Here is a 17,070-nt window from a genome sequence, read left to right on the forward strand (position 1 = left end):
GTAGGTTATATCGACACCTGTTGGTTTGGCATGCTCCTGACAGTGCGTTTTTGCGGTTTCATGTGGAGAGAGATTTTTTTTAAACCGTGCTTATGTGGATGTGCTTTTTTTAATTTTAAACGACGGAGGAAAAACTCTGTTTATATAAATGCCCGTGTACGTGTGGACTATAGGCCCAAATCCAATAATGAAGTGAACATCTTTTTCACAAGGGAATATCTAACACTATTATTAAAAAACAAGCTTAAAGCCGCTTATAAAAAAAAACAGATCAAAAAGCCTTTCCTACATGTATAGACCAATATGAAAGTATGAACAGTGTTGAAAAAGAAAATATGATCCCAGTTTCATAAATAGTATTTTTTCACTCACTCATCTGTGATCTGATGCTTTCTCTCTGTTTTTTCATCCTCTTCATTCGTTCTTTTGCTCTCTTTTCCTCTGCTCTTTTTCTCTCTTCCACATTCTTTAAAATCTTTCTGTCTATTTCAAAATGGCGGCTGTTGTTTTGCGCCACTGTCTCCTCAATCTTCTCCAGCAGCTCCTTGATCTGAGTGTCGTCACTCCTGTTGAGATTGTTGAGAACATGAAACCTGTTCCCACATTTGTCCAGCAGCCGCTGGAGATCCTGTCCTTCACTCTCGATGTGCTGCTCTATAGATGTGTCTGACAGAGAGTCTCCATGAGTGAACAGCACTATAGTGTGACTCCAGACTCTGTCACTGAGAAGATCCAGATGACCCTGCAATGCTTTTCTCTCAGTCTCTTTAAATCTATCATCCACATCTATGATCAGTAGTACAGCGTGTGGTCCTGGAGGACACAGAGACACACTGAGCACAATCTCCTGTTTCAGTCTCTCAGGACTCTTCTCTACAGTGTAATTCTTCCACCATCCTGGAGCTTCAATGACAGTGATGTGTCTGTCTGCTACTTCTCCATGTCTCCTCACACACTGAGCAGAACTCTTCAAGTCAAACTCCTCTCTGCCCAGGATGGTGTTTCCTGATGAACTCTTACCAGCAGCTCTATTACCCATCAACACAATCCTCAGCTCTGAGAGATGTTGAGCGTCACCTGAAACATATAGAGAACAAAACACACTTCTTAAGATTTTTCATTAATCTTAAATATTTGAAAAATATTTTTGAGCAATCTCTCTGTCTGTGTGAAAAATGGGTTACTGAAATAAAGTTTGCTGTATCTGTATGAGTGTCAATCTACACATCATTGATTAAAAATGGCATAAGTGTATCTCACATTAATATATCTCTTAAATCAGAGTTGAACAAAAGTGATTGATGGACAATAATTATGAATTATGGAGAAAAGATCTGCACACAAAACATAAGAGGTCTCAGAACACACAGACTAAGAAAGACAAATTACAAATAGCTTCAGAATAATGTTTTCAGAAAGTATATTCTTTAAAAATAATTAAACTGGCCTCTAAACCAGTGAATAAATCTCTATCTTGTGTGTGTTCACAGCTGGGAAAGTGTTATCAATGCACTGGTGGATATTAGCACCAGCAAATACAAGACTGTATTACATTTACATTTATTTACTAGATTGAAAGAACACATTTCATAAAATCGCAATAAAGTAAGTAAGTGATAATATACAGTCATTATCATAAAATAATGTCAGAGTGATCTGGACACTAATATGATGCTGAACTTATAGGTTTGTATTATTTATAAATGATGTACATGAAATAAGTGTAGATTTTAAACATTCTTGTCCAACAAACACTAACAGGTTTAACACACTGATCCAACAAAACCCAAGAGTCACTGGAGGCTGGTGTTTGTTGGAGTTTAGTCAGTGTGAACTATGCCTGAACACTAAAGTAAAGTCTCTCTCTGAATGGGGGGTTACTGAAGCTTTTAGAAGCGTTTAATGTTAGAAAAAAATGTATTTTCATGAGAATAAAATAGTTAGTTAAAATAATAATAAGATTGCTTATGAACTATATGATTTCATTTACAATGTTTATAAAACAAACATATCCTTTCAGGCCAATGTTGTGCATATATATATGTTTCTTTTAATTTTGAGATTCCCATTGTAGTCCTTTGAATGATCTCTGATTTGACGTGCTTTCTGTCCAACTTTGAGGTCTGTAGGACCTCCTCCACAGCTCCACCGCCAGCTCAAATCTTTTTCTTATACATTTTAAACACATTGTCCAAGAAAATAAATTATTAGTTCATCTGATTATACTTCTCTTGCTGATCACAATCCCTGTCTTACATTAGACTCATTACAGTAGTCGCCATTCTGAAATGTACGATTATCACTTCTCCTGCAGAAAGTTTCCAGTTATTACCAAAACTCACAGTAATGACTAAACAGTATTTTTATATCTTCCTCCATTTAAAAGAGATGATGATGCAAAGTCAATGATGTTGACACAAAATTGGATGAAAGGCTGTATCGCAGCAATACTTCAAGCTATTAAACAAAAAAACGTGGTACACTTCATCAACATTATGATCTGATCTACATGACAAATTTGGTTGCAGCGCCACCAACAGGTCACGAGATTTGAGGAAATGCGATTTTTCCTCAAAATCTTTTGACCAATTTGTCAGAAAAAAACATGATCATGATCTTTAACAAATTTGCTGAGATCGGACAAATTACCTGTTCGCCATTTTGAAATTGGTCATAAACTATGATATGTTTTAAATATCATGTCATGCAACCTCAGATCACAAGAGGTAATGAACTCAATATTCTGAGCTCAATATAACAGATCTATGTAAATTATATATAAAACCTTATGTGTTTCTGTGTGTTTGAGATGCACATTGTAGTTCTTCTGATTGTTCTCAGCTTGTTGTATTTGCTGTGCCTTCGGTGCTCGGCCCTGAATTGCTGATTGCAGAATCATTGTTAGTGGAGGAAAAGAGGGACTGGGCCCTGTCCACACAAACACGCAGAATTTTCTATGCGGTTCGTCTACACCATAGACTGTAAAGGTCCACACGCAAATGTAGTATGAAACCAAACCAAACACTGAAACCACCCCTGCCAGGGTGAAGATTTATACAAACTCCGGTTGCAGTGTTGTCGTGTAGACAGTGAAACGGGATATTTTGGCTTGTGTCGTCGGTGTACACACTGTTATCTCAGACGTCAGATTGTTGAGCGAGAAAAACGGCTGGCTCATCTGGAGGCTTACACTTGTAGATGGAACCTGAAAATCCACAGAATTCCAGAAAGAAACAGGGAATGTCCACCAGGAAGTTATCAACGAGTGTCAACACCTTCTACCACAGTTTAAGGATAAATTCCCAGATGTAGTTGATGTGGCACATCGACTTGGCTGTGTTAATCCAGATAATATAGACTGAGAATTATTTTCCAATTTACCTCGCATTTTTACCGAGAGGCTGTCTGGCGTGTCGCCAAGGATGCAGACTTTCTGACCGAGAACCGCCTGAAAATCACAGAAGACCTGTCACCGGCTGATAGAGCGTTTAGTGGAAGTGATTTCCACTTTAACTGATGCTTTGCTGACTTGACTTGATATGCGTGTCATTTCTTGGACTTCTATCATCCGTTTTTTTTCTTCTGAGCGCTTATATGACCATTTTAAATAGGAAAAAAACTCTTTAGTTAAGCCCTCTCGATGATCTATGTAAGCAATGTGAATTATTTCATTTTTACATTTTTTTTTTAAGTTTAGGAAGTTAATAATTTTGTACTACAAAGGTACATTTTGATCCTCTTGTTATATGAAGGGATTTATGTCCTCATCTCTTACTGAGTTTGTTCTGACCGGTTCGGTTCTCTGTCGCGGTGATACTTAATCTTTATACTCGTTCTTAGGTCTAGTTCTTTTTCCAGTTATTGTACTATATATATTTTTTTTTTTCATTTTATGTCCTTGTTTATTATTTCTTTAAAGTATAGAAGGCTATGAAACATTCTTAAGCGTAAAGCAGTTTTCTTATATCTGATATGTTTCAACATGGACCTTTGCTTTCCACAAGAATAACATTCAACTTTACAAGATTTTATGGAGGTCACAATGGGGGTTAGAAATGTGGATGTCTCATGGAAATGAACATTCTGCTGGAGTTTGTATTTAAAAAAAAATATTTTAGTGGAAAGATCCTGGCTACAGATTGTGAAAATGATGGTCATTACTTCATATTAGCTCTACAGTTTACAAATTTGTCATGTATTATTGCCAATGTTTATGGCTATAATTCACCTAAAGATAACACGATTTTTTTTTTTTGGATAAATTAGAAACAAGTATTTTCTATACATTATCTAAATGTCCAAATTCTTCTTTAATATTTGGTGGTGATTTTAATGTAGTTTTAAATAGTACTTTAGATAGATGGTCCCCCAACCCACTGATGGTAATTCTTACTATTTAAAATTCTTTATGCAGAGATTTTCTGTTGTTGATGTGTGGCGAGAAACTCATACCTTGCTAAAAGTATTCAAATGGAACAATAACTCACTTTCCAGTCAATCTCGACTTGACTTTTGTCTGTCTTCGGCAGATTGAGCAGAATTATCAAATATAAAGACTGACATACTTCCCTCACCGTTTTCTGACCATAAGGTCATTTTTATCTGTATTCCATTTATATTCTCTGCCTCACTGAGTAAAATATCCTCATACTGGACACTTAACACCTCAATTCTTCAACACAACGAGGTTTGCACTGAAATTGATTACTTAATTTCCTTCTATTGGGATAAAGCTAATAAAGAGGATATGTCTTGCAGTAATTGGGAACTTCTCAAATAAGGGAAATACTGTAGTATGTTAGTGAAAATAAGAAAAAAAGATGAAGATAAAATTATGGCTCAATATCACATAAAACCAGAGGATCAACCCGATTCAGAGAGAAATGAGCTTCTAGATAAGAAACATCACTTAGAGTATATATATATATATATATATATATATATATATATATATATTTATCAATGGAAGGCTGATGGCGCTTTCATCAGATCTCGTTTGAATTTGTCTAGAGGAAAGTGAGCAGAATTCCACCTACTTATTCAGGTTGGAGATACAGTGTGTAAAAAATGATATTCAGCAACTGTGTATTGATGGGAATGTAACCGATGACTTTAAGACAATTGCAGACTTTTGTGCTAAATTTTATGGTTTATATTCTTCAAAATTCTGCAATCCACCACAGATTTTTTTCTTTCTTTATCTCACATAAAACAAATTAATCTGGTCCTCTTCGGTCAAAAATGACCGAACACGTTTACGTTTTGAAATTTTGAATTTTTTTGAAAAAAAATCATGGACATGATTCTGATATGTTAAAGGGGCGTAAAACAAAAGTGTCACACTTTGCTCCTTCGCAGTCAAAAATGACCGACATAGGAAATGAATGGGAAATACGAAAAAATACGAAAACTCAGAGAAACTTTTGGTGGTACAAACTACAAATCAGTGCAGAAAAAAGTGCACAGCAATGAAGGAGTGACACTCTAAAATATCAAGAGTGCAAATAAGACCCCTTTCTAACCCCTTTCTGTGTTCCCTTTCTAACCAAATGTTATTGTTTGATTGTAATCATAATGCAAAACCTGATACTTATCTAATAAAAATATCTAAACCTTGACAAAAAGTAGTCATTTAGAATGTCTAAATATATATCTAAATAAGAAAGAACTAATAAAATGGAGAAATCATGTCTAAAAAAAACAATGGGAATCAAAATGCCTCTCTATGTGTTTTATATAGGGAGCTATGTGCGGTATGGTAAGTTTTTATGTTTTTAACGCCACTGGATGGCGCTTTTCTCACTTCAAAAAAATTTATTTTAAAGGCCTGCGCTCTATTTTAATGTGAAATGTTGCATTTATTGAAAATAATAATAATAATAATAATAATAATAAATATATATTAATTCTAATGGGGAAAAAATGCTCATAAAAAAAATATAATTATTGCATAGTTCCACAGAAACCTTTCAAAATTCTAAATAATAATCAAAAAATATTATTGAACAAAAATATATTACATTGGTTTTCCAGGAAAAAAAAAGTTACATTTTAAGGCTTCGGTCACTTTTGACCGCGAAGGAGCCAAGTGTGACCCCTAAAGAAGAGGACCTGAGGGTTAATAAAGAAGACTGTAACCTATGCGATGCACTTATTATTCTTTTAGAAATTGTTGACTCAATAAATAATCTAAAAATTAACAAATCCCCAGGTACTGATGGGCTACTGTATCTGCAGAGCTTTATAAAGCATTTAATCAAAGATTGGCACTTTTTTACATAAAATGTTTCTGAGAGTATTGAGAAAACAACCCTTCCTCCCTCTTTATGTCAGGGACTAATAACATTAATTCCCAAGCCCAATAAAGATCTCCTTTTAATAGAAAACTGGCGTCCAATTTCCTTATTGAATACTGATTATAAAATTATTGCCGCAGTCTTAGCAAAGAGACTAAAATCTATTCTAAATAATATAATAGATGAGAGCCAATCAGATTTTATCCATCATAAACATATTTCTAGTAATATACGCTTGATTTTAGATATGTTAGATTACTCAGACCTTATTTCCACTGATAGTTTTATCCTCTTTCTTGACTATTGCAAAGCGTTTGATTGTTTAGAATATGATTTTATGTTACAGGCCCAGCAAAGAATTAGTTTTGGTTTTTTATTTTGTGTGTTAAAATGCTTTATTGTAATGAGAATAGTTCTGTCCGACTCAGTAACGGCACTTCTCCCAGATTCTCAATAAAGTGTGCGGTGTAAGACAAGGTTGCCCATCTCCCCATAGCTACACATTTTTAAATCTACATATTAAAGAGAGTGATTATTAAATATATTAAATTCACTGTGAAGGGAATTACCAGATGGTATGGAATTAATTAAAATTATGGCTCAATATCACATAAAACCAGAGGATCAACCCGATTCAGAGAGAAATGAGCTTCTAGATAAGAAACATCACTTAGAGTATATATATATATATATATATATATATATATATATATATATATATATATATATTTATCAATGGAAGGCTGATGGCGCTTTCATCAGATCTCGTTTGAATTTGTCTAGAGGAAAGTGAGCAGAATTCCACCTACTTATTCAGGTTGGAGATACAGTGTGTAAAAAATGATATTCAGCAACTGTGTATTGATGGGAATGTAACCGATGACTTTAAGACAATTAATTTCTTTTACATCTCTCTGCAAAGAATTTTCGAAAGGTAAATATAAAAAGGTTTATATTATTTTTCTTGTTGACTATTGAACTATAACTTGTTTATTGTCTGAAAGTTTGTCTGTTTTGTATTTTATGTTTGTTCAAATTTGCAACAAAAAAAAAAAAAACTGCTTATGACAACATATTGTTAGCCAACCGGAACCGGTAATAACCTTTTGTTCAGGCTTCTGATTGGCCAACATGGCTTTAAGGGTAGGTTATATCGACACCTGTTGGTTTGGCATGCTCCTGACAGTGCGTTTCTGCAGTTTCATGTGGAGAGAGATTTTTTTAAAACCGTGCTTATGTGGATGTGCTTTTTTTTATTTTAAACGACGGAGGAAAAACTCTGTTTATAAAAATGCCCGTGTACGTGTGGACTATAGGCCCAAATCCAATAATGAAGTGAACATCTTTTTCACAAGGGAATATCTAACACTATTATTAAAAAACAAGCTTAAAGCCGCTTATAAAAAAACAGATCAAAAAGCCTTTCCTACATGTATAGACCAATATGAAAGTAAGAACAGTGTTGAAAAAGAAAATATGATCCCAGTTTCATAAATAGTATTTTTTCACTCACTCATCTGTGATCTGATGCTTTCTCTCTGTTTTTTCATCCTCTTCATTCGTTCTTTTGCTCTCTTTTCCTCTGCTCTTCTTCTCTCTTCCACATTCTTTAAAATCTTTCTGTCTATTTCAAAATGGCGGCTGTTGTTTTGCGCCACTGTCTCCTCAATCTTCTCCAGCAGCTCCTTGATCTGAGTGTCGTCACTCCTGTTGAGATTGTTGAGAACATGAAACCTGTTCCCACATTTGTCCAGCAGCCGCTGGAGATCCTGTCCTTCACTCTCGATGTGCTGCTCTATAGATGTGTCTGACAGAGAGTCTCCATGAGTGAACAGCACTATAGTGTGACTCCAGACTCTCTCACTGAGAAGATCCAGATGATCCTGCAATGCTTTTCTCTCAGTCTCTTTAAATCCAGTGTCCACACGTATGATCAGTAGTACAGCGTGTGGTCCTGGAGGACACAGAGACACACTGAGCACAATCTCCTGTTTCAGTATCTCAGGACTCATCTCTACAGTGTAATTCTTCCACCATCCTGGAGCTTCAATGACAGTGATGTGTCTGTCTGCTACTTCTCCATGTCTCCTCACACACTGAGCAAATCTCTTCAAGTCAAACTCCTCTCTGCCCAGGATGGTGTTTCCTGATGAGCTCTTACCAGCTCTTCTATTACCCATCAACACAATCCTCAGCTCTGAGAGATGTTGAGCATCACCTGAAACATATAGAGAACAAAACACACTTCTTAAGATTTTTCATTAATCTTAAATATTTGAAAAATATTTTTGAGCAATCTCTCTGTCTGTGTGAAAAAGGGGTTACTGAAATAAAGTTTGCTGTATCTGTATGAGTGTCAATCTACACATCATTGATTAAAAATGGCATAAGTGTATCTCACATTAATATATCTCTTAAATCAGAGTTGAACAAAAGTGATTGATGGACAATAATTATGAATTATGGAGAAAATATAATTGCTTAATTTCAATGATCTGCACACAAAACATAAGAGGTTAAACTGGCCTCTAAACCAGTGAATAAATCTCTCTCTTGTGTGTGTTCACAGCTGGGAAAGTGTTATCAATGCACTGGTGGATATTAGCACCAGCAAATACAAGACTGTATTACATTTACATTTATTTACAAGATTGAAAGAACACATTTAATAAAATCATAATAAAGTAAGTAAGTGATAATGTACAGTCATTATCATAAAATAATGTCAGAGTGATCTGGACACTAATATGATGCTGAACTTATAGGTTTGTATTATTTATAAATGATGTACATGAAATAAGTGTAGATTTTAAACATTCTTGTCCAACAAACACTAACAGGTTTAACACACTGATCCAACAAAACCCAAGAGTCACTGGAGGCTGGTGTTTGTTGGAGTTTAGTCAGTGTGAACTATGCCTGAACACTAAAGTAAAGTCTCTCTCTGAATGGGGGGTTACTGAAGCTTTTAGAAGCGTTTAATGTTAGAAAAGAAATGTCTTTTCATGAGAATAAAATAGTTAGTTAAAATAATAATAAGATTGCTTATGAACTATATGATTTCATTTACAATGTTTATGAACCAAACATATCATTTCAGGCCAATGTTGTGCATATATATATGTTTCGTTTAATTTTGAGATTCCCATTGTAGTCCTTTGAATGATCTCTGATTTGACGTGCTTTCTGTCCAACTTTGAGGTCTGTAGGACCTCCTCCACAGCTCCACCGCCAGCTCAAATCTTTTTCTTATACATTTTAAACACATTGTCCAAGAAAATAAATTATTAGTTCATCTGATTATACTTCTCTTGCTGATCACAATCCCTGTCTTACATTAGACTCATTACAGTAGTCGCCATTCTGAAATGTACGATTATCACTTCTCCTTCAGAAAGTTTCCAGTTATTACCAAAACTCACAGTAATGACTAAACAGTATTTTTATATCTTCCTCCATTTAAAAGAGATGATGATGCAAAGTCAATGATGTTGACACAAAATTGGATGAAAGGCTGTATCGCAGCAATACTTCAAGCTATTAAACAAAAAAACGTGGTACACTTCATCAACATTATGATCTGATCTACATGACAAATTTGGTTGCAGCGCCACCAACAGGTCAAGAGATTTAAGGAAATGCTATTTTTCCTCAAAATCTTTTGACCAATTTGTCAGAAAAAAACATGATCATGATCTTTAACAAATTTGCTGAGATCGGACAAATTACCTGTTCGCCATTTTGAAATTGGTCATAAACTATGATATGTTTTAAATATCATGTCATGCAACCTCAGATCACAAGAGGTAATGAACTCAATATTCTGAGCTCAATATAACAGATCTATGTAAATTATATATAAAACCTTATGTGTATGTGTGTTTGAGATGCACATTGTAGTTCTTCTGATTGTTCTCAGCTTGTTGTATTTGCTGTGCCTTCGGTGCTCGGCCCTGAATTGCTGATTGCAGAATCATTGTTAGTGGAGGAAAAGAGGGACTGGGCCCTGTCCACACAAACACGCAGAATTTTCTATGCGGTTCGTCCACACCATAGACTGTAAAGGTCCACACGCAAATGTAGTATGAAACCAAACCAAACACTGAAACCACCCCTGCCAGGGTGAAGATTTATACAAACTCCGGTTGCAGTGTTGTCGTGTAGACAGTGAAACCGGATATTTTGGCTTGTGTCGTCGGTGTACACACTGTTATCTCAGACGTCAGATTGTTGAGCGAGAAAAACGGCTGGCTCATCTGGAGGCTTACACTTGTAGATGGAACCTGAAAATCCACAGAATTCCAGAAAGAAACAGGGAATGTCCACCAGGAAGTTATCAACGAGTGTCAACACCTTCTACCACAGTTTAAGGATAAATTCCCAGATGTAGTTGATGTGGCACATCGACTTGGCTGTGTTAATCCAGATAATATAGACTGAGAATTATTTTCCAATTTACCTCGCATTTTTACCGAGAGGCTGTCTGGCGTGTCGCCAAGGATGCAGACTTTCTGACCGAGAACCGCCTGAAAATCACAGAAGACCTGTCACCGGCTGATAGAGCGTTTAGTGGAAGTGATTTCCACTTTAACTGATGCTTTGCTGACTTGACTTGATATGCGTGTCATTTCTTGGACTTCTATCGTCCGTTTTTTTTCTTCTGAGCGCTTGTATGACCATTTTAAATAGGAAAAAAACTCTTTAGTTAAGCCCTCTCGATGATCTATGTAAGCAATGTGAATTATTTCATTTTTACATTTTTTTTTTAAGTTTAGGAAGTTAATAATTTTGTACTACAAAGGTACATTTTGATCCTCTTGTTATATGAAGGGATTTATGTCCTCATCTCTTACTGAGTTTGTTCTGACCGGTTCGGTTCTCTGTCGCGGTGATACTTAATCTTTATACTCGTTCTTAGGTCTAGTTCTTTTTCCAGTTATTGTACTATATATATTTTTTTTTTTCATTTTATGTCCTTGTTTATTATTTCTTTAAAGTATAGAAGGCTATGAAACATTCTTAAGCGTAAAGCAGTTTTCTTATATCTGATATGTTTCAACACGGACCTTTGCTTTCCACAAGAATAACATTCAACTTTACAAGATTTTATGGAGGTCACAATGGGGGTTAGAAATGTGGATGTCTCATGGAAATGAACATTCTGCTGGAGTTTGTGTTTAAAAAAAATATTTTAGTGGAAAAATCCTGGCTACAGATTGTGAAAATTATGGTCATTACTTCATATTAGCTCTACAGTTTACAAATGTGTCATGTATTATTGCCAATGTTTATGGCTATAATTCACCTAAAGATAACACGATTTATTTATTTTTGGATAAATTAGAAACAAGTATTTTCTATACATTATCTAAATGTCCAAATTCTTCTTTAATATTTGGTGTTGATTTTAATGTAGTTTTAAATAGTACTTTAGATAGATGGTCCCCCAACCCACTGATGGTAATTCTTACTATTTAAAATTCTTTATGCAGAGATTTTCTGTTGTTGATGTGTGGCGAGAAACTCATACCTTGCTAAAAGTATTCAAATGGAACAATAACTCACTTTCCAGTCAATCTCGACTTGACTTTTGTCTGTCTTCGGCAGATTGAGCAGAATTATCAAATATAAAGACTGACATACTTCCCTCACCGTTTTCTGACCATAAGGTCATTTTTATCTGTATTCCATTTATATTCTCTGTAAAAGATCCTCATACTGGACACTTAACACCTCAATTCTTCAACACAACGAGGTTTGCACTGAAATTGATAACTTAATTTCCTTCTATTGGGATAAAGCTAATAAAGAGGATATGTCTTGCAGTAATTGGGAACTTCTCAAATATGGGAAATACTGTAGTATGTTAGTGAAAATAAGAAAAAAAGATGAAGATAAAATTATGGCTCGATATCACATAAAACCAGAGGATCAACCCGATTCAGAGAGAAATGAGCTTCTAGATAAGAAACATCACTTAGAGGATTTTTTTCTTTCTTTATCTCACATAAAACAAATTAATCTGGTCCTCTTCGGTCAAAAATGACCGAACACGTTTACGTTTTGAAATTTTGAATTTTTTTGAAAAAAATCCTGGACATGATTCTGATATGTTAAAGGGGCGTAAAACAAAAGTGTCACACTTTGCTCCTTCGCAGTCAAAAATGACCGACATAGGAAATGAATGGGAAATACGAAAAAATACAAAAACTCAGAGAAACTTTTGGTGGTACAAACTACAAATCAGTGCAGAAAAAAGTGCACAGCAATGAAGGAGTGACACTCTAAAATATCAAGAGTGCAAATAAGACCCCTTTCTAACCCCTTTCTGTGTTCCCTTTCTAACCAAATGTTATTGTTTGATTGTAATCATAATGCAAAACCTGATACTTATCTAATAAAAATATCTAAACCTTGACAAAAAGTAGTCATTTAGAATGTCTAAATATATATCTAAATAAAAAAGAACTAATAAAATGGAGAAATCATGTCTAAAAAAAAACAATGGGAATCAAAATGCCTCTCTATGTGTTTTATATAGGGAGCTACTGTGCGGTATGGTAAGTTTTTATGTTTTTAACGCCACTGGATGGCGCTTTTCTCACTTCAAAAAAAATTATTTTAAAGGCCTGCGCTATATTTTAATGTGAAATGTTGCATTTATTGAAAATAATAATAATAATAATAATAATAATAAATATATATTAATTCTAATGGGGAAAAAATGCTCATAAAAAAATTATAATTATTGCATAGTTCCACAGAAACCTTTCAAAATTCTAAATAATAATCAAAAAATATTATTGAACAAAAATATATTACATTGGTTTTCCAGGAAAAAAAAGTTAAATTTTAAGGCTTCGGTCACTTTTGACCGCGAAGGAGCCAAGTGTGACCCCTAAAGAAGAGGACCTGAGGGTTAATAAAGAAGACTGTAACCTATGCGATGCACTTATTATTCTTTTAGAAATTGTTGACTCAATAAATAATCTAAAAATTAACAAATCCCCAGGTACTGATGGGCTACTGTATCTGCAGAGCTTTATAAAGCATTTAATCAAAGATTGGCACTTTTTTACATAAAATGTTTCTGAGAGTATTGAGAAAACAACCCTTCCTCCCTCTTTATGTCAGGGACTAATAACATTAATTCCCAAGCCCAATAAAGATCCCCTTTTGATAGAAAACTGGCGTCCAATTTCCTTATTGAATACTGATTATAAAATGATTGCCCTAGTCTGAGCAAAGAGACTAAAATCTATTCTAAATAATATAATAGATGAGAGCCAATCAGGTTTTATCCATTATAAACATAATTCTAGTAATATACGCTTGATTTTAGATATGTTAGATTACTCAGACCTTATTTCCACTGATAGTTTTATCCTCTTTCTTGACTATTGCAAAGCGTTTGATTGTTTAGAACATGATTTTATGTTACAGGCCCAGCAAAGAATTAGTTTTGGTTTTTTATTTTGTGTGTTAAAATGCTTTATTGTAATGGGAATAGTTCTGTCCGACTCAGTAACGGCACTTCTCCCAGATTCTCAGTAAAGCGTGCGGTGTAAGGCAAGGTTGGCCCATCTCCCCATAGCGACACAATTTTAAATCTACATATTAAAGAGAGTGAATATTAAATATATTAAATTCACTGTGAAGGGAATTACCAGATGGTATGGAATTAATTATTAGCAAACTGACAGACAGCGTTGTTTTTAAGAGACGCCTCTCAGATCCCAATTGCTTTTTCTTTTTCAAACGCGTCTGGCCTTGTGCTTAATTTTAACAAATGTGAGTTATTACCGATTACAAAGTGTGTGATATCCTCTTTCTGTAATATTACTGTTTAAGAGAGGGTCACATATTTAGGAATGAAGATGAAAAAATATACTAAAATAAGATGTCAGGTGAATTTTAACCCAATTGTCGAGAAGACACAGAAAAAAAGTAATCTTTGGTTATTACGAGATTTATCCCTGAAAGGCAGAACTTTGCTTCCTAAAGCAGAAGGGATCTCCAGATTGTCCTACACTGCTCAGTCCTTATTTGTGGATAAGTCTACTTGCAAGTTGATTGATGTAATGTTGCTTAAATTTTGGAAGAATTCACTATATAAATCACTATATTAGAAAATCATTCCATTAATAAGCTTCTTAAAAAGCATAATTTCTCGTTTCTTCTGAAACTGTCGGACATTTGTTTTGGGAGTGTCCTTTTGCTCAGTCTTTCTGGAGTAATATTAATATTAATGCCTTGATTGTCCAGAATGTGTTCTGTAATTTTTCCTTATCTTACAGACATTCTTTTTGGGTTTTATATTAATGACAAGAATCTAATCAAACCTTTTTTTGTATTAACCTCCTTTTATTTATTGGAAAGTTTTATATCCATAAATGTAAATATACACAAAGTAAACACCGCTTTGACATCTTCAAACCAGAATTTAATATTTAAATACAATTTCAATGTCTTTAAATAAGAAAGCTACAAAAACATCTAGAATTTGTGCCATGATTAATATTCTTTCATAATATGCTTTTATTCATTTTGGGCCCCCCTTGTTTTTTTCTTTCTTTTACATCTCTCTGCAAAGAATTTTCGAAAGGTAAATTAGGCTTCTTTATATTATTTTTCTTGTTGACTATTGAACTATAACTTGTTTATTGTCTGAAAGTTTGTCTGTTTTGTATTTTATGTTTGTTCAAATTTGCAAAAAAAAAAAAAAACTGCCTATGACAACATGTTAGCCAACGGAACCGGTAATCACCTTTTGTTCAGGCTTCTGATTGGCCAACATGGCTTTAAGGGTAGGTTATATCGACACCTGTTGGTTTGGCATGCTCCTGACAGTGCGTTTCTGCAGTTTCATGTGGAGAGAGATTTTTTTAAAACCGTGCTTATGTGGATGTGCTTTTTTTTCTTTTAAACGACGGAGGAAAAACTCTGTTTATAAAAATGCTCGTGTACGTGTGGACTATAGGCCCAATCCAATAATGAAGTGAACATCTTTTTCACAAGGGAATATCTAACACTATTATTAAAAAACAAGCTTAAAGCCGCTTATAAAAAAAACAGATCAAAAAGCCTTTCCTACATGTATAGACCAATATGAAAGTATGAACAGTGTTGAAAAAGAAAATATGATTCCAGTTTCATAAAAAGTATTTTTTTTCACTCACTCATCTGTGATCTGATGTTTTCTCTCTGTTTTTTCATCCTCTTCATTCGTTCTTCTGCTCTCTCTTCCTCTGCTCTTCTTCTCTCTTCCACCTCCTGTAAAATCTTTCTGTCTATTTCAAAATGGCGGCCGTAGTTTTGTGCCACTGTCTCCTCAATCTTCTCCAGAAGCTCCTTGATCTGAGTGTCGTCTCTCCTGTTGAGATTGTTGAGAACATGAAACCTGTTCCCACATTTGTCCAGCAGCCGCTGGAGATCCTGTCCTTCACTCTCAATGTGCTGCTCTATAGATGTGTCTGACAGAGAGTCTCCACGAGTGAACAGCACTATAGTGTGACTCCAGACTCTCTCACTGAGAAGATCCAGATGATCCTGCAATGCTTTTCTCTTTTCTTTTTTAAATCCAGTGTCCACACGTATGATCAGTAGTACAGCGTGTGGTCCTGGAGGACACAGAGACACACTGAGCACAATCTCCTGTTTCAGTCTCTCAGGACTCTCCTCTACAGTGTCATTCCACCACCATCCTGGAGCTTCAATGACAGTGATGTGTCTGTCTGCTACTTCTCCATGTCTCCTCACACACTGAGCAGATCTCTTCAAGTCAAACTCCTCTCTGCCCAGGATGGTGTTTCCTGATGAGCTCTTACCAGCTCTTCTATTACCCATCAACACAATCCTCAGCTCTGAGAGATGTCGAGCGTCACCTGAAACATAGAGAACAAAACACACTTATCCTGTTTGTGCTTTCTGAATAGTTAACAAGAAAGTTGTACTAAAAATATGCTAATCATAATAATACAAATTCCACATTAATGGACTTAAGTTAATCATCACCCATGGTTGACTCAATTATGAAGAAATGAGAATCGCTTAATTTTCTCAATCAGGAGAAAACTAAAACACAGATTACATAAAACTCAGGGCTAAATTGCAATTCTTTGCAAAAATAACATGTTTCCAGTAATTATATATCCTTAATTATTTATGCAACATGTAAAACTGCCGAACTAAATTAAAATGAAGGCATGACACTCCAGGTGAATAGAGTAAAAATTTAACTAATAGGTATCACCATACTTCCTCAGTTGATTGATTACATTAAGAATTGCACAAAAAAAAATTGTATTACAAATTCTCTGAAATTTTATGTTAAAATATGCAAATAAAGCGTTCTCAAATTAAATATGCCCTAATTTGCATAGATTTCTAGAACAAAAAATGGAACAAGTCTAAAGTGGCAAAAACAGATCCAAAATCATATCTGCATGACCAATATGAAAACAGTAAAAGTGTCTTGCAAAAACTGTAAACATGTTGACACTTTTTCTTTCATAAAAATAGCTTCTATCAAGAGTTTAAATCTTACCAATATCTATTTTACATGACATATTTTTGCCTTAGTTGGAGCTTCAAATGAAATATATTTCCACCAGCAGTCTAGCAGTTTTTACTTGTAATGTACTTTTAAAGTGTGTTTGACGGGATTCACTTCCTGGAGCTTCAGAACAGCGACAAACATGAGGCGTTTCTATATGTGTAAAGCTGATGTTTAAGTTTATATTTAATACAAGCTGTTTGCAGTTGTTTATTGTTG

General features: G+C 34.6%; 1 protein-coding gene across 3 annotated transcripts in view; it reads right to left on the reverse strand.

The window, feature by feature from the left end:
* LOC311070980 (GTPase IMAP family member 8-like) overlaps window positions 1-17,070 on the reverse strand; it is a 29,627-nt gene that overhangs the window by 10,118 nt on the left and 2,439 nt on the right. For 2 of the 3 annotated variants that reach the window (XM_084095195.1, XM_084095196.1), the window contains 3 exons: window positions 15,476-16,180; window positions 7,810-8,514; window positions 373-1,077 (listed from right to left, as the gene is read on the reverse strand). In XM_084095195.1, coding sequence (XP_083951321.1) covers window positions 373-1,077; window positions 7,810-8,514; window positions 15,476-16,180 — 2,115 coding nt within the window. The remainder of the gene's footprint in view (window positions 1-372; window positions 1,078-7,809; window positions 8,515-15,475; window positions 16,181-17,070) is intronic. The other variant, XM_084095197.1, reaches the window with a different exon arrangement.

The sequence above is a fragment of the Abramis brama genome (genome assembly GCF_963993115.1).
Source record: "Abramis brama genome assembly, chromosome: 20".
Classification (NCBI taxonomy): domain Eukaryota; kingdom Metazoa; phylum Chordata; class Actinopteri; order Cypriniformes; family Leuciscidae; genus Abramis; species Abramis brama.